At 43.6% G+C, this 20,832-nt stretch overlaps 2 protein-coding genes across 2 annotated transcripts; one reads left to right on the top strand and one right to left on the bottom strand.

Annotated features, from left to right (window-relative positions):
- Positions 1-1,115: 1,115 nt before the first annotated feature.
- Positions 1,116-6,102, top strand: aqp11 (aquaporin 11; the record flags this gene model as incomplete). The annotated part of the gene is made up of 3 exons (XM_084441581.1): positions 1,116-1,713; positions 4,294-4,410; positions 5,198-6,102. The coding sequence occupies 3 exons, from the start codon at positions 1,116-1,118 to the stop codon at positions 5,302-5,304; spliced, it is 822 nt and encodes a 273-aa protein (XP_084297707.1). The 3' UTR covers positions 5,305-6,102.
- A 6,108-nt stretch (positions 6,103-12,210) lies between these two features.
- Positions 12,211-20,571, bottom strand: clns1a (chloride channel, nucleotide-sensitive, 1A; the record flags this gene model as incomplete). Its single annotated transcript, XM_084442551.1, has 6 exons — positions 20,144-20,571; positions 19,804-19,940; positions 17,157-17,285; positions 16,930-17,040; positions 15,318-15,491; positions 12,211-12,281 (listed from the first exon to the last, which is right to left on the bottom strand). Exons 1-6 carry the CDS (start codon positions 20,260-20,262, stop codon positions 12,211-12,213), a joined length of 741 nt encoding a protein of 246 aa, XP_084298677.1. The 5' UTR covers positions 20,263-20,571.
- Between the last annotated feature and the right edge of the window lie 261 nt (positions 20,572-20,832).

The raw sequence follows: 20,832 nt of genomic DNA, 5'->3' as shown, positions 1-20,832 counted from the left end.
CTAGTGGCCAAACAGAGTCCATTCATCCGCCTGTTGGTTCGTGCAGTTGTCTATCGTGCTGGGAGGTGGGCAGACTGGTGGAGGCGGGCCTTGCCATGTGGGATCCCCAGTGCCACTTCACGGCTGCGTTTCGATGATGCTTCACACTCCCTTCCTTCGCACTATTCGGGAAGGATGCATTCAACACTGGAAGGACATGACAGAGGGAGAAATGATGAAGAGACTCTGAGACTAGGCCTATAAGGTTAATGTTTTAACGTTTTCCACCATTCCGATATCAGGGTAGCCTATAGCCTAGCCCAGTCCAACTATAGCCTAGTTTCACTGTGCACATATAGGTAGGCCTATATAAAAATAGGAAACTTTAATTAAATGATAGATTAAATCAATAATTTTCAAAATACCGCAATAGTGTTGAACTGAACATTTGATTAGCCTACTGGGACAAGATTATGGTGAGACAGAGAGAGTCAGAGTGTGAAAGGCATAGACATTATAATGTCTATGGTGAAAGGCGTATGCAACCCAATCTCGTTGGGCTATAATAGTCAGCCGCAAATGATCAAAAATAATTTGACAGCGACATCTGCTGGTGACGATGAGGAAAGACGACGCCTTCCCTTGAATCCTTTTGCCCTGTTAAATGACTGTGTGACCACTTTGTCAAGTGCGCTAGCCAGTCGGCATTTGGCACTGACATGATCGAAACACGCAAGGCTACAATGTATGTAGATAATATATTATGGGGGCTATAGCCTACATATATAGGACGTTATGTAGTCTAGGCCTATAATCGAATCCGGCTGTAATTGTCTGTTTGTCCTACCAGTGAGTCATAATGTGTTGATTCAATAGGTCTTTAGGCAATCTAGCCTAGGCTTCCATGCAGAGGAACCTCCCTCACTTCGACATGAATGCACAGTGGGAGAAAGGAGGAGGAGCAGGGGAAGCATTGGCGCAGTCACTTCCGCACCATGTGAGCTCCAGCTCATCATCCGCAGAGAGAAGCCCTCTGCCCACGCGTGGACTTTAAACGCCCGGTGCTGCACTGTAGACTACGGCCGCGCGCCACCCGCCAGACACCGACGTGGCGCGGTGACAGAAACGAGGAAGAGATGGCAGACTTTACGATATCTCTCTTACTGCTCGCGGGGATCGTTCTGGCTAGCGAGGCGGCCAGGAGATCGCTCGGGAGGCTACCTGCACCGTGGACAGGACCTGCGGTGTATGCGGTGGAGCTCGTCTCCACCTTCCAACTGTGCGCCTGTACGCACGAGCTCAAGCTGCTCGGCGAGGTAGGCGGGCTCGAGCCCCGGGTTGCCCTCACATTAACGTACCTGGCGTCAGTGGGCCACGCGCTCACTTTCCGCGGTGCCATCGGGAACCCCTGCGCGACGCTCGCGCACGCGTACAGGAGGAGCCTCGCGGCCAGGTGCGCGTTGCTGCGGATAGCGTGCCAGTTCGCGTCGGCCATTGTAGCTCGAGCAGCGGTCCAGCTGGTCTGGACGCTCGGCCTGTCGGACCTCCACCTGCGACACAAGCTGCTCGGCTTCCAGTGCCTCAGCCCCATCCATGCGCCGCTGCCCCAAGCGGCGGCGGTGGAGCTGGCGTGCGCCTTCGCTGTCCAGACGGCGGTCACTCACACTCAGGCGGTGGAAGAGAAGTACCGGGTTCACGCAATAGCGACGGTCATCACCTCCTTGGTCTATGCAGGTGTGTGGTCACCTGCATAATAGGCCCATGCACCAGGCCCTGAATAGAATAGGCAATACCAGATAATCAAAACTACAATGGACAAAATACAATTGTCTCCCATGGAGGTTTCTCTCAACAATCTCTCGTGGCTAAATTAGACCTACCTAAAATAGCCTATTCATGACGTAGAGATCAAAACCGGCTAGGCCTATATCATAAGTACTGTAGGCCTACATATGCTGCAGGTAGCCTACATACCGACATATAGGAACATAACATACAAACAGATGGACGATTCAGTGTCAGTGTAGAGGCTGCAATGGCGTTTGGAGAGAGAAAAAGAGGCTTTGTTCCAGAGTAATTAGAGCACCGGGCCAAAGCCTTACTAATGCCTGTGTGTGCGTGTCTGTGTGATAGAGAGAGAGGCAACTGTCCTTCAGACTGTCAACTGTGCTGGCAACTATCCTTCAGAACTAACAACGTTGCTATATTTATATCCTCGATTCAACCAAATCAATTTTAACCCTGTAAAAAAAAAAGAAAAGGGAAGGCTGCTGGCCCTGACGCTATATGTGGACGCACACTGCGCTATTGTGTCGACCAGCTTGGTGAAATCTTCACACCCTTTTTCAAATGTGTGCAGACAGTGGTCAGATACCTATTGTATGGAAAAGATCAATCATAATACCTATCCCCAAATCAAAAAACCCCAAAGAACTAAGCGAATACAGGCCAATAGCACTTACCTCTTTGGTAATGAAAAGCTTTGAAAAAAATTCTGAAGGATGAAATGATCTCACTAACCTTTGACAAACTGGATCCATTACAGTTTGCCTATCAGGCGGGTAAGGGTGTGGAAGATGCTAAGCTCTTCATTTTAGACAGAGTGTACAAGCATCTCAAACAACCCAAATCCCATGCTAGACTTTTATTTGCTGATTTTAGATCTGCTTTTAACAAGATGCAGCCTCATATTTTAATTGAAAGGCTATCCTCTCACTTTATGCTATGATTTTATTGATGATTTTAAACTTTCTAACAAACAGACTGCAGCAGGTTTTTGTGAATGGACACATGTCCTGGGCTGTGTCCTTTCTCCCCTGCTTTTCATCCTTTACACAGACAGCTGCAGATCCTCTCAAGAAAACAGCTATCTTGTCAAGTTTTCAGATGACAGTCTTACTGTCTCTTCTTCAGGGCCACCAATCAAATCACAGCTGTGCCCTCCCTGAATTTGTCAGATGGTGTGATGATAGCTTCCTCGACCTAAATGTGTCAAAAACCAAGGAAATTATCATAGATTTCAGGAAATCCAGTGTCGACCCCAAACCGAGCACTATTCATGGTGAAGAGGTACAAATAGTAAAAATATACAAGTATTTGGGCACTGTGTTTGACTTGCAACTGAAATTCAGTGAAAACACCGACAGCATTGTAAAGCGAGCAAACCAAAAACTCCATCTGCTGAGGAAATTCAACTCTTTCGGTGTCAGCAGAAACATCTTATGTACCTTTTATGAAACTTTTATTGAGAGCCTTTTAACATTTTCTTTGATATGCTGGTTTGGTGGTCTATCTGTGGAAGACAAGAAGTGACTGAATGACATCATCAGAGTGTGTTCCAAAATTACTGGAGTCCAGCTTAAGGAACTCTGCTCTCTTTGGAAAACACGGGTGGTCCAGAAAGCAGACAGAATATTACCCCACCCTGATCGTGTACTGGGCTGTGAATCTGTCATCATGCCCTCAGGTCGGTGGTATTATGTGCCACGCCGGTGCGGAAAACAAACCGCTATGCAAATTCTTTTATTATTTTATCCCGTCTGCCATAAGGCTGCTAAATGCACAATTGCAGAATGAACCGTGAATTATTTTGCTGTGAATTATTGTAAACTGTGAACTTACTGTGAACTGTGAATTATTTTGCATCCCGCTATGCTGTGCTGTCACTGGTTGTGGTTTTTGCTGAAGTGATGATGCTCGACTGTGGATGTTAACTGTTGTATTGTTTATCTCTTTTTTCATATTGTATTTTTGTTGCTATGGACAGGTTGACTGTAGAAATGAATTGCCCTTCTGGGACTAATAAAGTATTCTTAATCTGAATGTTATTCATAGCACTGTGAATGGCGATTGAACCACAGCAGGCTGCTACAGGTAGATGTCATTACACAGATATACCATAGCAGTAGCAGCACAGGACCACAGAAGGGTAGATACATGACAAGTCTAATCTGCAGCCACAAGATTCAAGGTGGTTTATTTGTCATATGTACTCTAAAGGAGGAAACGCGAGATAGTGTGCTGGTGTCTGCCGGTGTGCTGGTGCGCTTTCACACGTCAAAGTGTCCTTTGGCAAGACATTAAACCCCAAATTGCTCCCAATGAGCAGGCTAGTACCTTGCATGGTGTGTGAATGTGTGTGTGAATGGGTGAATGAGAGGCCATTGTAAAGAGCTTTGGATTTGCAGTCCATTTACCATTTAGTATTTGGTGTCTCTCTGGTGGGAGGCAAATACTCTACCCTGTCATCTCTTTATCCATTTATTTTCTGTGTGTGTGTGTGTGTGTGTGTGTGTGTGTGTGTGTGTGTTGCAGGTGGCAGTGTGACAGGAGCAGTGTTTAACCCCGCACTGGCCTTCTCTACTCAGTTCCCCTGCAGTGGGAACACCTTCCTAGAGTACTGCCTGGTCTACTGGCTGGCTCCTATCTTGGGTAAGACACCACAGGCCCTGTCCACAAAAAAACATTGTACATGTACTGTGTCACTAACAGCAGGTGTCAAGTTTCCCTCCGGTGCTCTCTGTTAATCTGACGTTCCTCTCTCTTGTTACATCGCAGTCATTTAGCTAACGCTTTCATCTAAAGCGACTTACAATAATTGCATTTAAAGGACAATGCTCGTTTTTGACAACCTGGACCTTATTTACGACATATTATAAGACGTTTGACTCACCGAGATCACTTTGGTGTAGTTCAGAGGCCTGTAGAAGAAATGTAAAATCCAGCGCGAGCCAGTATATCCATGTAATGGCGGTGGTGGGGGCACCGAGAATGCAGTTTCTAAAAATCTATTTTCTGCCGCGAAACGGTTGTTTTCATCAATCTGTTTTTATGAATCGCTAGTTGTGCTTACATAGAGCGTAGGCCTGTTGTGGTTGTTCACATGCCTCTGTAATATGATCTTTAGAAACGTCTTTCGAAACGAAATAGCTTCCCCACTTGCTCCAGCACGCATGCGCACAGCGCGCAATCGTTGCTCCAGCACGCTGTGTCAAACGTCTTATAATATGTCGTAAATAAGGTCCAGGTTGTCAAAAACGAGCATTGTCCTTTAACGTAGGAAAAGTCAGTATACTACTACTCGCCAGAACGCACAAGTACATCTTTCTAAAACGAGTGACTAAGTGTTCTTCTCCCTCTCCTCCTTTCTCAACACTTTTCTCTTTCTTTTATCCCACTCCTCCTCCTCCCTCCACTCTTTCCATCACTCCATTCACAGGTATGATGAGTTCTGTGCTGTTGTTTGATAGGATCCTTCCTCTGCTCTCGGGTCAGTCTGGCATGGATGCTCCATACCGCCCCCTAGAGAGCAAGAAGAGGAAGTAAAACAACAACATGGTCTTAACCGGAACTCTAGCATTAAGAAGTAGCCAGCCAACAATATTCTACGTGTTTTAAATGTGTTTTAAAACGACTTTTATTGAGCGTCCATTTTCCTCCAAAAGTGGCTTGATATTTCTTGATATATCTTGATTTATCTTGTGCAGAATTAACCAAACTCGGTATGTAGCCTACTTGGGAAAAGCACATCCAAACAGGGTTTGTGAAAGGACATGGGGTGATACTTAACCTTGGCACAATATTTTCTATTCAAAACATTATAATTCCAATTCAAAATCTAAGTGATGTAGCTTGATACTGGTGATATTCAGGATCAAGTGTCTAATTCTTCCACTGAAAACCATAATTCCACTAGTGGAGATGGACCAGAACCATGAATTAGTGCCATTCCTGCTACCTGACAGACAGCAGACGGCCTCCCTACCCAAATGGGACACAGAGAAGACTCATGAATGTTTTAATTTAATGCTGTGACTGGCTGTGTGAATTTAACTTAGTTGTCATATATTTACTAATTATCACAGCCGTAATAACACATATTTATAAACAGTTAATAATGTAGGCCTTAACATGGAGTTAGTGTTGTAAATAATTTATGAAGTTAAAGAACAATCCCTAAGTAAAGGGAACAGACAGCACACAGATAGTTACCTCATTCGCGCTGGGTGGTGAGTTGTATTTTGCTTTATCTTTTGTGTTGAACTGGAGATTGTATTACTTTTAAAGCACAACTATAACAGGTGCCTTTGGACTCATACTGAGGGCAGTGTACCTCAGGAGACTGATGGCAATAAGGACCTTAGCTGGTCTAGAGTCACATGACAAGCCAAAGAGGTCTGTGTTTTAGGATCTTAGCGTAATGTGTGTATGTGTACTGTACAGCGATTGACACACACACACACAAGAGTAGAGAGCCCGTAGGGAAAACAGTCCTCTCAGGCTCATCAGTGTACTCATGTAATTTTAACATTTAAATAAAGTGTATTTAAACCAAATGTGTGCTATTGAGTGTGTGCTGGCCAAACAGCAGGTGAGTTTGGTCTGGAACATGCAACACCATGGCGATGGTGACCCTGACCAGTTTGACCTTCGAACCTGTGTGAAAAGACAGGTGCTACTGATTTATCGACGCCACATCACTTGCAGAACATGCGGTGCACATGCAGTACATGTATGTTCAAGATCTGTGTGCGAAGATCATGAAGTTTGAATGCTGCATCTCAAAACATTTGATCTCATGGGGAAATGTGTATGTTAAGAAATTCAACGAGTAGAGAAAATAATTAGTTGCTTGTCTCTGCACTTTTTTCCCCCCAAAGTAAATAAAAAGACCATTATACATTACAGTGTAGCACAATTGCAGAACCCTATCAAGCAGGTCAACTATTCTATTTTGAAACTACACCACCTTAAACATTTCACAGTCATGTATTAAAAGAGTCAGTGATGCAGTAGAAACCAGCATAAAGCTCAATCAAGACAGAAAGAGAGGTCCACTCTCAATTCATAGCCCGGTCCAAAAACAACCCCTAGCTCTTATCCTAGCCTCTATCCTAGCTCCTGTCCTAGCTCCTATCCTAGCCCCTATCCTAGCTCCTATCCTAGCCTAGCAAAACTATGGCTATAATGGCGGAGGCTCCCCTTTGTACAATAGAAAGCGGCATCAAGCCTGTAAACTAGTTATTCCTCTCTGGTTACCTCCGCTAGGGGTCGTTCTCCAACAAGCCTGAAGACATCAGAGGGTACTGTAACAGTCTACAGGACAAAAGGGATATCAAGGGTGACTGGACAGCACTGGACAGAGCCTTTTTCTGCACCCTTGATTAAAAAAAAAGAGCAATAGATCATGGTAGAAAGAATGAAAACAAAATGATGATTCAAATTAACCTCGCGTCACCCCGCTCTCCTCGGGAGAGCAGAGCGGTTTCCATTCACTATCAGATTCAGATCCTGGCTAGAGCCCGTCTGCTCCAAAACTGGATCCGGCGGATGCAACCTCGCCCTAGACCCGCCTTAGACGGGTAAAATGCCAGGCGATTTGTCAAGACTAACGCCTTTAGTGGTGAAATGCAAAGCAATTGGCCCCAGGCTATCTAGAGCCCACTAATTCAAGTGAGAAAGACCCCCAGCCCCCAAGCCTGATTGGTCGGTGGCCACATCAGTCATCCTTGCACTCAGTCTTCATGCCATTGCTGGAAGAGGAGGAAGATCATGCCATAGGAGCCCATGATGTTTGTATATGAAGATGGGGACCTGGTAGGGGCAGTCATCCATAAGGAAATACTGGCAGATGTGGGTGGTCATGATCACAAACGGAATCTGTGGGGGTTGCGGGGAGAAAGACTTCTAAAATGAGGTCGTTTCTAAATAAATCTTGTTCATGTGTCATATACATGATATGGGTACCATGTACAATGAAATGTTTAGCCGCGCCCAACGTGGGACTTGATGGTCCCATTTAACCATACAGTACAGGCAGCTCGGTGATACGTGTTGAGCCAGACTAGAGGCTTTAGTTGATCATGACAGTACAGTAGAGTAGAGGGCGTACCAGCTGGGTGGTGACAGGCCATAGTAAGTATACATGATGATGTGGACCACACAGTAGAGCATGGCATAGAACATCACCTGTCCACCTACACAACAACAACAAACAACAACAATCTGTTAACATCTAACCAGCAGGTCGCTTCTCTCTCACCTCCACCTGAGACCTGAGTGAATCTCTCTCTCTCTCTCTCTCTTTTTCTCACACACACTCCATCTTTACTGACCAATAGCTGAGAGGGTGTTATCCACACAGAGACCTGACCCCCAGTCCTACAGTTTAATATGCTGTAGATGGGCCCTATCGATTCTGTAGCAGCTTCTTAGATTATCTGATGAAGGAGACTTTACCAGTGGGCAATCTTGCCATTGCGTTTTCAAGCACTCTCCTGCCAAGCTGTGAGACTCCAGATCAATAAAATCCCCAATCTACATTGATGAGGTGCTCGATTTGATGATGAGCTGGGTTAGCCTGGTGGACTACTCTAGACTGCACACAATGCAGCTGGATCATGGGTGCTAGTGTTGGGCAGGAACTGAAACTAGCACACTGTAAATCTTATCTTATTTTTACCTCCGCCTCAGCGACAGCGCAGGGTGAGAGGTAATGTTTTCGGTGGCGTATATTTTTTGGTTGTTTGTTTGCTTGTTCATCTATTAGCAGGATTACACAAAAACTACCAGACCGATTTTCATGAAACTCGGTGGAAGGGTATAGCTGGTCCAACTTAGAACCCATTAAATTTTGGAGCGGATCCGAATCACGTTATGAGTGCACGAGCCGCCCAAACACGGTCGGGCCGGCCATTCAATGCCATTCATTTTTTGGACCAGGATTACGGTGGACCATGTTAAGGTGGACCATGCTCCCTTCGTGACGTACTCACGTCACCGAAAACATTACCTCTCGCTGTCCGCTGTCAAGAGCCAAGGCCATAGCTACACCATGGGCTCTGCTCAATTCCAGCAACAACCATTTGTACCCATTCTCTGGCTTCAAACTCATACCACCAGTACTGAGAGAGACTCAAAGGTTGAAGAAGGTTATTTGGTATCTCACATGTATCAGTTTGGCTTCAGACAGGAGCTATGAGTTAAACCAGAGAGCAGTGATTTAAGAATTCAAATGAGAGGGTCCCAATCAGAACTCTCTACTCAGTATGTAAACATTGGCGATTTAACTGGCTGAATGGGGCTCCTGCATTTCTCAAACCCGCTCTGCTGGGAGACTGATCGGTTGTAAACTGCCATACCTACAGTACGACCTGCACGCCTGCAGGGCCCTCTTAAGTGCCAGAAAGATAGTGGCCAACCCCTCTTATCCTGGTCTCTTTGAACCACATCCCTCTGCTTCTTGTCCACGGCCATCAGACTGATCAACAAGGTTTGTGTCCCCCCCATGACGCTATGGGATTAGAATCATGCCATAATTCGAAACTGAAAAAAAAACGATGTGAAAGGTTGTAAGTCAGTGTTTGAATGCTTGAACACGGTTTTGCAAGACTGAAAATACATTTTGAAGGCTTGCACAATGTTTTGATAGGTTGAAAATAAAATTTGAATCTCTGAAAATGTTGTTTTGTATTTGAGTTTTCCTTTTTCACAGCTGCAACACTCCTTTTTCAACCATTCAGTCATTGTACTGTATATATAAAACATCACTCATCTATCACACTACACTCACGGTACATACACTCACCACACTGCATTCTGTATACAGTATATTTTGTAATTTGCATTTGTGCCTTTTTATGGGTTATATTGTATTTTGTAATTGCACTTTTTGTATTGCATTTGCACCACCATGTCTTTGCACTGTCCTGTCCCATACCCCTATCCTGTCATCTTCATCAGCGTATGCCATTACCCTAGTCAAATTCCTAGTATGTTTAAACCAGATACATGGTGATTAAACTGATCTTGAATCTAGCTGTAATGATGAATGCTGTCAGTTTTGGTTGTTGTTCACTGATCTGCAGCTTTGTTTTTTTGTCCCCAGTTACTTGTTAACCTCATTGGACATGTTTCATTTTTGTTTAGTTCAAAATCCAGAAAAATGACACTCACCCCTGATGATGACTCCCAACAACTCTCACATAGCGCACACACACAAGTGCTAAGGCCTTTCTGTATCACCAGTCCCAGTATGTAGCCTACTAGTGAATAGGTCATGGCCGTGTAGGAGTGTGTTGTTCCTGGAGGTAATTGGCCAATACGATTAATTCTTTGGTAGACAGAAATAACCATCTACTCACCTCTGCCGTTATTGACACCCATTAGCTATCCTCTCTCTCTCACACACACCTTCTCCAGATTATGGAACATAGTCCCAGTCACCCTTCATCCCGTCTCCAGCCCCCGGTGCATCTCTGCCCCAGAAGGATGCTCTGGTGTCAGGGAGCCAGTCAGAGAAGGGGCCCCTTAAGTAACCGGGAACCAGGGAGTTCAGCCATGAATCATATTAAAGTCGGCCAACCGTGAAGAGGGAAGCATGGAATGCAGCCCTCACACTCACACACAAACGTTCGATAGTGATACACCAAAACAAATGCCGTTTTGCTGAAGCCAATTTTGCTGAAAATACATTTATCTGGTGGTTTTTCAAAGAGGTACTACTGCATAATATGTGTCCCCGAGTGTTAAAGATTCTGCAAACAAACAGAAAGATCTCTTTGGCACAATACTGTGCACAGACAATAGGAGCCTGCCTGCTCTTTGCATTCAGCCATGCAGAACTATAATAAACTCGTCACCCTCACACACAGCTTGCTTCTTTCCAACAGCTTTCTCAATTTATTACCTCAATTATAACTGTACTGGAGCAGAGGTAAAGCCTACAGCAAACCAACATTAAACAAATAAATTGGTCTTTATACAAAAAACATTTATTAATTGACGAGAGTTCATACAAAGACAATACCTTTCCTTCTCAGGGAATATTTGTGTCAATTGGTCGTCAAGTACAAAACAAGAACACAGAAGGAGGTGGTGTTTTTACAGTTATAGGAACAGGACCTAGGACTGTTGGGGACTGCATTTCAATTGTCTAAAGATTTAGACTACTGAGATACAACCATAACGTGATGTTTTTTTAATCTGAGGCTGAAACAGGATATGATGCGTTTAGAACAGGAAGAGAGGAGCATTAAGAGTGAGGGGCTTCCAACAGCCTCATAAGTGTCAGCACTTCCTCTTCCATGATGCACCATGAGTGCTTTGGTTGGAGGTTGGAGTCAGGTTCCATCTGGTGTGAGAGACAGATAAAGAGACAGGAAGAGATAGTTAATATACTGTTTAATCTATTTGTTTATGTTTTCTAATTTTCACTGAGAATCAAGGGAATGCTTCAGAAAATGACTAGATGTACCTAGATATGGTAGAGATGGTAGAGGGAACGTGGGTCTGACTAGAGCCGTGCTTCTCTTTCCCTGTTGTAAAGTAGCCTGACACTCAGACTGAATTGCATTTCATCTCATTTTCTGAGATGGGAGATGCTGCAGAGGGAGTCCTCAGCGATTAGTTCTTCCCCTAATAACCATTCACAGCATTTGAAATTGCATTCTAAGGGTGTCGATTGGCCGGCTGGTTGTAAATCACTGAGCTGCATTTTAGCATGAAAGCTATAAGTGCTATAAAAAGAGTTTTTAAATGATTATTATTCTCTAACTGTTGGACACACTGAAGGATTCGGGGGTGGGGCGTGGAAAAAAAATGTAAATGCAGAGGACATTTTAAAAGAGAATTAAGGGCCGCCCATATTGGGATGATAACTAGGCCTATAACTACATAAATCATTCAATTTGAATGATTACTATAACTATAAAAACAGGGGAGAACTATAATAATGCGTCTCGTTAACAGGGGAGGACTAGGCTATAATAACGCATCTCGTGGAGATCATTGGTGAAAAGATTTGTGGAACAGTTGTCCATGGAGAAATATAGTTGATAAGGTAGCATGTGGGACAGTCTCTGGTGTTCAGCCTACAAACTGAAAGTAGAGGAGCAGCGGTAATAAGGGTGAATACTGGTAAAAACGTTCAGATGAACAGGCACATTTTAGAAACACTTTGAAGTTCTCCGTTTAAATATTAGCCCATATTTCGCTATGTGGTGCAAGTAAACCTCTGAGGAATGGAATGTCCCTCCTGCCTGACAAATGTGCATGAATGCAAGTGTAGCTCTGGGTGAATACTATTATTAACTATAGGTTTACTAATAGTAAATAGTAACAGGTAAACCTTTGATTGACAGGTACCTGGATGTTTAAGAGAGAAGGGGGGGAGGGGGGGACATGAAGGTTTGAGAACCACTACACTACGGACATGTGTTCGGGTAGTCTCCATTACCAATGATCTACGTCTGCGTCCTCAAACTGTCCAGCCACCGCCGACCCTGTGTCCATCTCCATCCCATCTGAGTAGACACATCATTCAAATCATCAACCATATACACACATTCAAATCATCAGCCACTATATACACATTCAAATCATCAGCCACTATATACACACATTCAAATTATAAGACAATATACATATTAAAATCATCAGCCACTACACACATTCAAAATATCAGCCAATATACACATTCAAATCATCAGCCCCTATACACATTCAAGTCATCAGCCAATATACACACATTCAAAACATCAGCCAATATACACATTCAACATATCAGCCAATATACACACATTCAAATCATCAGCCACTATACACACATTCAAATCATCAGCCACTATATACACATTCAAATCATCAGCCAATATACACACATTCAAATCATTAGGCAATATATACACTTCCAAATCATCAGCCCAGCCAATATACATACATTCAAATCATCAGCCAATATACACACATTCAAATCACTAGCCACTATATAAACATTCAAATCATAATAACCGTTATTCGCTCGCCATGCTTTTGACATATCAATGATTTTAAAGAAAACTGAAATGATTGCTTGTTGTTTGTTTTAAATCAATGAATCAAAATATTTACTCAACGAAAAGGCCAGTTATTAAAGAATTGAAACTTTTCATTACAATGTGGTGGTCACAGTCAAATGATTTTCTAATTCCAATTTTCCCTGTGAATACATAATGTACTGTAACGTACTGTAAAAACAAAATATCTATATCCACGCATTAGATAGGCTATTTCCAGTGTCTGTTGCATCAGAAAATATTAGCATATAGCCTACGATAAAATGCACAAAATCAGGGGCTTTATCATAATTATCCAATAATTATCCAACAAAAACAATTGACAAGCACACCCGCTTGCATCATACTATAAACAATGAATAGTTCTTAAGTAAAACAATAATAATTTGGATGTAAATTTCAATCATCTGTTTATGAAAACAGAATTGTCTGTTCTGACTCAGAACAACAAAACTTGGAGAATTAAACTTTTTAAGATGGGACAGGGAAATGGCCTAAACGAAAGAATAATGATTATAATTTTGTGAGCGCAAACTTATGACTCAGCAGCAAACTGTCAAAATGTTGGACAGACAGAAGTAGTGTAATAGTTGTGGGTGTGATGTATTGCAAAAATAACCACCAAAGGAAACTGCTGGGTTCATTGTCATAACTTTAGAGATGTGTCTAAAAGTGCACAGATCAAAATATAGCCTACATGCGGCAGAAAATCAGTCTATGGGTTTCTTTTGAAGCTCAAGCACAATCTATCCACACGATAATCAACATCTTTGAACATTGGTACCCAGTGGTACTTTAGTGGGAATGGCCCGGTCTCTCTCCTCCAGTAAAATAAAGTAAAACTAGAGTAGAACTTGGTCTCTGCTGCTTTGTGAGTACTCTTAAGGTCTGAAAAAGACTCTTACTGGTCTGAAAAAAAGCTGTGTTTCAACAAAAACATATAAAAAAGCATCAGGTAGAGGCTTTAACAACTTGTGCTCTCCTTTACGTGCATCAACAAAGTAGTGTCTTGTCATATGTCAACTAATATAAGTTATCTAATAAAAAACAGACTCTTTGATGTCACGTAGGACAATACAATGCTCTGTTCATCTATAAAATGAATTGAACATCTTTAATAACTTTGGGACAAATTATAATACCAAGTCTAAGGGACTCTGGAAATTACTTTGGTCTCTACAGCAAGGGTCTTCAACCTTTTTCAGCCTAAAGAAACAGAGCAGGGACCCCCAGAAAAAAAGTGTGTTAGATTTGAAGTGTTTTTATTTATTTACCTATTTATATACTCAGTTATTATGCTTACGGGTGCTAAACCATTTAGCTTCAGGATGACACATAGGACTACATCAGTGAGATTTCTAACTCTTGTGAATGGCACACAGCTTGTCTATTCTGGGGGGGAATTAGGCCGTCAGGTAGGTGTCCAACAATTGCGTGTTTCATGCTTTAATTTGAGAGCGTCGTGAACAAACAATATACACCGGCAATTCGATCCCTGAGATTTATTTGACGGTAAATCTAATTTTAGGACGGTTTCAGAATATTTTTGAGACTTTGGAACTCTTGCGTTTACACTCTGCCGCTGGGGCAGCCCCATCACCTGTAGTCTGAGATGAGCTGGAAGTAGTAGCCCAATGATAGGATCCTGAGCTACACAGCGATCCATTCTACTTCACCTACTATAGTAGGCTAACATTAGTGAATTATTTTAGCACTGAACTGCGTTTTAGCAAGCAACACTTGCTAGCATGTCAGCAATTTTTTCTCCAATGGCAGCCGGTTGGTCACGTACATTAGGCTTTGCACCGTGGTTGCATCATGGGAATCATCCATTCTTTAAATAGTTTGTTGAAAGTAGCTTATTATTACCTAATAATGATTGGAATTTACTCAAAATTATCATTTTTGCCAAAATATACATTTACAAAATTTTCACATCAATTATTTTGACAAATTGGTGGATCCCCTGCAGTACCTATGTGGAACTCCTAGAAGTCGCAGACCACCTCGTCAGTAACCGATCGGGCAGCTGGAACTGATCGGTTACTGACACCTGTTGACGATCACTGCTAAATTGATAGGTAAATTAACTTTTGAGGAATAATCTCCAAACCTCATTTAAATATTTTTTTGGTGCCTGGTGGGCATTTCAGAAGATTGGCTGATTAAGGACATTTGTACTGAAGAATGTATTTGCTTTCTACTACTAAGAATGTATTTTGCTTTCTATTGTGTTGAATCTGTGTTTTATTCTCTGTTTGGTTTGTATTGGTGACATATTGTATTGCATATTTCTATAATTGTGTTTTATCTTTTATTGATGCGATATTAAATATATTGATGTATTGCATTAATGTTGCATTAATTGCCAATATATATTTTTGTACCGGGCTCATCTGAAAAAGGATCTTGGTCTTAGAATGACTCCCTGTCTAAATAAAGGTTTTATAGATTATAGAGTTCTTCAAAGTGAGTATTGTAATATTACGAATCTCGTCTACCCACCCTCAAACTCTCCACTGGGCTCTTCGGTGCGGACCCCAGCCATGTGGAACTGCTGGGCCACAGACTGAGCCAGCATGCCCTCCAGCCTCTCCAGGGTGGCTTGGCCCTCCTCGGTCAACGCTGACAGACCCTCCTCATAGGTGTAGAACGTAGGGATGTCCCCCTGGCCTTGCTCTGCAGATAGGAAGGCATGGATGGATGGAAGGGGTGGGTTATATTAAGAATTGTGGCAGATCTGTGTGTAGTAGTAGTAATAGTAGTAGTTGTGGTAGCAGTAGTAGTAGTAGTGGAAGTAGTAGTAGTAGTAGTTGTAGAAGTAGTGGTAGTAGTAGTAGTAGTAGTGGTAGTAATAGTAGTAGTAATAGTAGTAGTAGTAGTAGTTGTAGAAGTAGTGGTAGTAGTAGTAGTAGTTGTTGTACTGGTAGTAGTGGTGGTAGTAGTAGTAGTCGTAGTTGTACTGGTAGTGGTAGTAGTAGTAGCAGCAGTAGTAGTAGTGGTTGTAGTGGTGGTGGTGGTAGTAGTAGTGGTGGTATTAGTAGTAGTAGTAGTAGTAGTAATAGTAGTGGTAGTAGTAGTAGTAGTATTAATAGTAGTAGTAGTAGTAGTAGTAGGGTATTAATAGTAGTAGTAGTAGTAGTGGTAGTAGTAGTGGTAGTAGTAGTAGTTGTAGTAGTGGTGGTAGTGGTAGTAGAAGCAGTAGTAGTAGTGGTAGTGGTAGTAGTAGTAGTGGTAGTAGAAGTAGTAGTAGTAGTAATAGTAGTAGTAGTGGTAGTAGTAGTGGTGGTAGTAGTGGTAGTAGAAGCAGTAGTAGTAGTGGTAGTAGTAGTGGTAGTAGAAGTAGTAGTAGTAGTAATAGTAGTAGTAGTAGTAGTGGTAGTAGTAGTGGTAGTAGTGGTGGTAGTAGTAGTAGAAGAGGTAGTAGTGGTGGTAGTAGTAGTAGTAGTAGTAGTAGTAGTGGTAGTGGTAGTAGTAGTAGTAGTAGTAATAGTAGTAGTAGTAGTAGTAGTAGTAATAGTAGTAGTAATAGTAGTAGTAGTAGTAGTAGTAGTGGTAGTAGTAGAAGTATTAGTAGTACTAGTAGTAGTAGTACTAGTAGTCGTAGTCGTAGTGGTAGTAGTAGTAGTAGTAGTAGTAGTAGTAGTAGTAGTCGTAGTGGTAGTGGTAGTGGTAGTGGTAGTAGTAGTAGTAGTCGTAGTGGTAGTAGTGGTAGTGGTAGTGGTAGTAGTGGTAGTGGTAGTGGTAGTAGTAGTGGTAGTAGTAGTAGTAGTAGTAGTGGTAGTAGTAGTAGTAGTAGTGGTAGTAGTAGTAGTAGTAGTAGTAGTAGTAGTAGTAGTGGTAATAGTAGTAGTAGTAGTAGTAGTAGTAGTAGTAGTAGTGGTAGTAGTGGTAGTAGTAGTAGTAATAGTGGTAGTAGTAGTAGTAGTAGTAGTGGTGGTAGTAGTAGTAGTAATAGTATCTCTTCTTACCTGCCTCTTTACCAACAGAGCAACACCACCAGACAAGGCCAGAGAGAGAGCGCAAGGGAGAGAGAAAAGCATTAATGTGTGTGTATCAGCTGGGGTTTTGCAGTTGCATGTGTGTGTGTGTGTGTGTTGCAGCGTATGTTACATACCTGCCTCCTCCACGTCGTACTCCTCTCCCTCAAATTCATTGTCCGAGTCATCGTCCTCTGGGTCTGGGTGCAGTGCCTGACACTCACACATCGCTGAAAACATGGGCTCCACTGCAGGCGCGCACACACACACGCACACAGTTACCACTGCATAGACCACAGAAACCATCCTCATAAAAGCGGATATGATAGTCATACTGATCCTTCCCCGGCATTCCCAGACTCACATGCTGCCTTGTCACTGGGCACGAAGCGGATCTCTGAGATCTGAGAATCTTCATCATCGTCATCATCACTGCTCTGATCTTCATCCTCCTCATCGTGGGCATCCTCCGTCATCTCAGCCTCATTTCCGTCTGAGGGAGAGAGGCAAACACAGTCAGCAGGGCTCCTTCACAAGAAGCATGAAAGACATTCTCATGTCATCACAGTGAGGTAAGGCACGAACTCCAAAGGCTACAAATCTAAAAAGGCCCCTGGCCCGGACTAAATCAGCCCCAGGATGCTCAAGGATTGTGCTGGGCAGCTAGCTGGCATATTCCAACACCTACTCAACCTCTCCACCGAGGCCGAAAAAGATGCCACTGCTGTGGAAGACCTCCTGCATCGTTCCAGTGCCCAAAAAAGCACGTCCCAGTGTTCTCAACGACTACAGGCCAGTGGCACTGACCTCACATGTCATGAAGGTATGCAAGAGATTGGTTCTGCAGCGCTTGAGGCCCATGGTAAGTGACTTCCTGGAACCCCTGCAGTTCGCGTACCAGGCCCGAATCAGCGTGGACAATGCCATCATCTTGTTCTTTGACTTCTCCAGTGCTTTCAACACCATCCTCCCCCTCCAGCTCGCTGACAAGCTCCCAGCTATGCAGGTAGACCACGACACTCTGGCCTGGATCACAGATTACATCACAGGCAAGCCACAGTATGTCCGTCTGCAGGGCTGCCTGTCCGATGTGGTGATTAGCAACACGGTTGCCTCCCAAGGAACCTCTCCTTTCCTGTTCACCTTCTATGCCTCAGCCACAACTCTGAAGCGTGCCAACTCCAGAAGTTATCGAATGACTAATCTATCGTGGGCTGCTTCAGGGTAGATGAAGAGGAGGAGTACAGGGATGTGGTCAGGAGATTCGTTGAATGGTTTGAGGAGAAACAGCTCCAACTCAACATCAGCAAGACCAAGGAACTGGTGGTGGACTTCAGAAAGAACAGGAGGCCTCCAACCCCCATCACCATCAAGGGGGAGGAAGTTGAGATGGTGGCCTCATACAAGTTCCTAGGAGTGCACCTGAATAACAAATTGGACTGGACTGACAACACTGAGGCCCTCTACAGGAAAGGACAGAGCAGACTGTTCTTCCTCAGGAGACTCAGGTCCTTCGACATGTGTAGCAGGCTACTGAGGATGTGCTACCAGTCTGTCGTAGCCAGCACACTGTTCTTTTTATCGCCTGCTGGGGAGGCAGCATCAAGTTGGGGGGAGTCCTACAGGCCGAACAAGCTGGTGAGGAGGGCTGGCTCCATCGGGGGGCAACAACTGGAGGATGGGGAATGAAGGACAAACTGAAGTCCATCCTAGACAACCCCTCCCATCCCCTCCAACAGGCCACTCACACGATTGCGTTTGATGCGTGTCAGTCAACGTATGGCGGAAGGTGTGTCTGCCGCACGCAACAACAACCAATCACATTGTCCGAAACTGCGCTCGCAACAGCCAGTAGATTCTCTGAACCTGCTAGCGCGCTATTTTGACAACCCACCCGGCTTTTCGTTTAGTGCTGTCATGGATGCTAATCTGGTCGAACGTGTGGTGATCGTCTATGCATTGTGGTTGAGACGATGTGAACGTGGTGCACGCAGGTATTGGCTACATCCTATCCTGCAAACCCGCCGGAAACAAACAGCGATGATAGGTTTGTCCTCCATCTTGGTATCGAAAAATGTGAAAATCCCGCCTTGCGATGGCGTCTTTCTCTGTCAAGACATCTGATTGGTCGGCAGCTCCAGTTACGCATCTGAAAGTTGAACATTTCTCAACTTGCAACGCTAGCAACGCAGGCAACGCACCTGGACAACAACGGAACCAGAATGCCATTCGGCTGAAGCCATTGAAAGTAAATGGCATCTGTGTGCAACAGTGCCTGAGCATTCTGTGTGTCATTGAGGTGTGCTGTATGTATGTATATATACATGAGTATTACTAGATATACCTAGACAGCCTGGATGTATGTATGCATGTATATGCGTATACGCCTATATATATATATATATTTATACAGACTGTGTGGATGCAGATACATATACTGTATATTTTTGTACATATATATTGTGTACTCCTTATACTTACATACTTGTAGAGTTATACATATTTATACAGACTGAATATATGCAGGTACATATATCGTATTCTATCCTAAACTGCACTGTTACTGTACATATGGATGTGTATGTAGTCCCTGATATCCCTTTTTTATGCTACCCCCCCTTATCTAGTGTCTCCTTGTTACTCTGTATCTAGTGTTTCTCTCTTTCCTACCTTTCTGTAATTTTTTCTACTGCTGAAACCCCTTATTTCCCCCTGGAGGATCAATAAAGCGTTATCTTATTCTGTCTGGCCTCAAAGTTATGTGTGAACAGACGGGAGTGTCCTGAAACTGTGACTTCCTCTGACTGGCAGTTCTAGGGGATGGCAGATGAAAAAAACCTTGCCATCTGAAGTTCAAATGTGTATGGGGGAGATAACCTCTGTCCCCCCAGCTGGAACCCCTGCCACCCTTTTGCCACTCCAGGTACAACTCGCTAGAACTGTCTCATGCGGTATGTAAAGCAATCATCCATTAATATTGAGAGGGATAACTAAACGTGTGTGTGCCTCACCGTTAAGTTTGGCGTTCACCATGACATACAAGTGTTCTTGAGGGTAGGCGCTCAGGTCTCGGGATATGGCGTGCAGGCTGATAGAGGGGTATTCAAGAGAGAACCCCATCCCTGATCCGTCAAACCATGACAAGCGCCTGAGAAACAGAGATCATTATACACTCCAAATACACAATCCACTGCAAAAATTGTTAGACCCTCTTAAACTTATCTAGGTCGATATTACCTCATTGAATCAAAATGAATTTAATGAGTGATGTCATATTTAGATATAATGTAACTTATACTGAATTCTTATAGTTAAATTGGATGTGACCAAAGTCAGTCAAGCGTCTCATACGTTTCCGCAACGTATAGCGTCCCCGAGCCGAGTCCCTTTCCGTCCAGCACCGCTGTGGTCTCGGCTTGTTCGTGTCTCACTCCCTCGCTTGGAGGTGGAACACTCTTCAGCAACACCATCGTCTGAAGATTTGCTTTACGTGGCGGTAGTGGTGAATCTGTAACCTATTTCGTTAGTTTCACAAATTGCTAACGTTACAGACAGGCGCAGGCTCGCAAACGTCAACAAGCAAGTGAATTAAGTTAGGCTAGCTCGAATAACGTTAACGTTAAAGTGCTTGGCCAGCCAGTTAGCTAGTTTAATTGTGATTTTCTCATTAAAAATGCTAGTTCTTTAATCTGCCTAGTATTTTTTTGAAGTCATCTATCGTTTGCTAAATGGCTGGCTAGCTAGCAAAGCAAAGCAAAGCTACAATACCAGCTCTCCACGCGTTGGTTTCACTGCTAGTGCCCTACAGAGAGCATCCCCGCCAGACTCGAGGAAGAGGACTGTCAACAATAACGACGGAAAAATCAAAGGTGCTTTCGCCGTCCAGAGGGCGGGCGGTGCAACTGCAGGCATAGATAAACACGAGCATGCAATCAGCTTGTGGTTTATAAAGACAGAATGGTGTCATGTGGGTGTGGGTAATGAATGACGAGCTCTGCTCTGGAATCAGATGGAAGAATTTGTGAGAAGATGCTCGGGTG

The sequence above is a fragment of the Borostomias antarcticus genome (genome assembly GCF_949987555.1).
Source record: "Borostomias antarcticus genome assembly, chromosome: 1".
In the NCBI taxonomy this organism is placed as follows: Eukaryota; Metazoa; Chordata; class Actinopteri; order Stomiiformes; family Stomiidae; genus Borostomias; species Borostomias antarcticus.
Note: the sequence above shows the minus strand (reverse complement) of the source record. Positions and strands in the feature narration are given on the sequence as shown.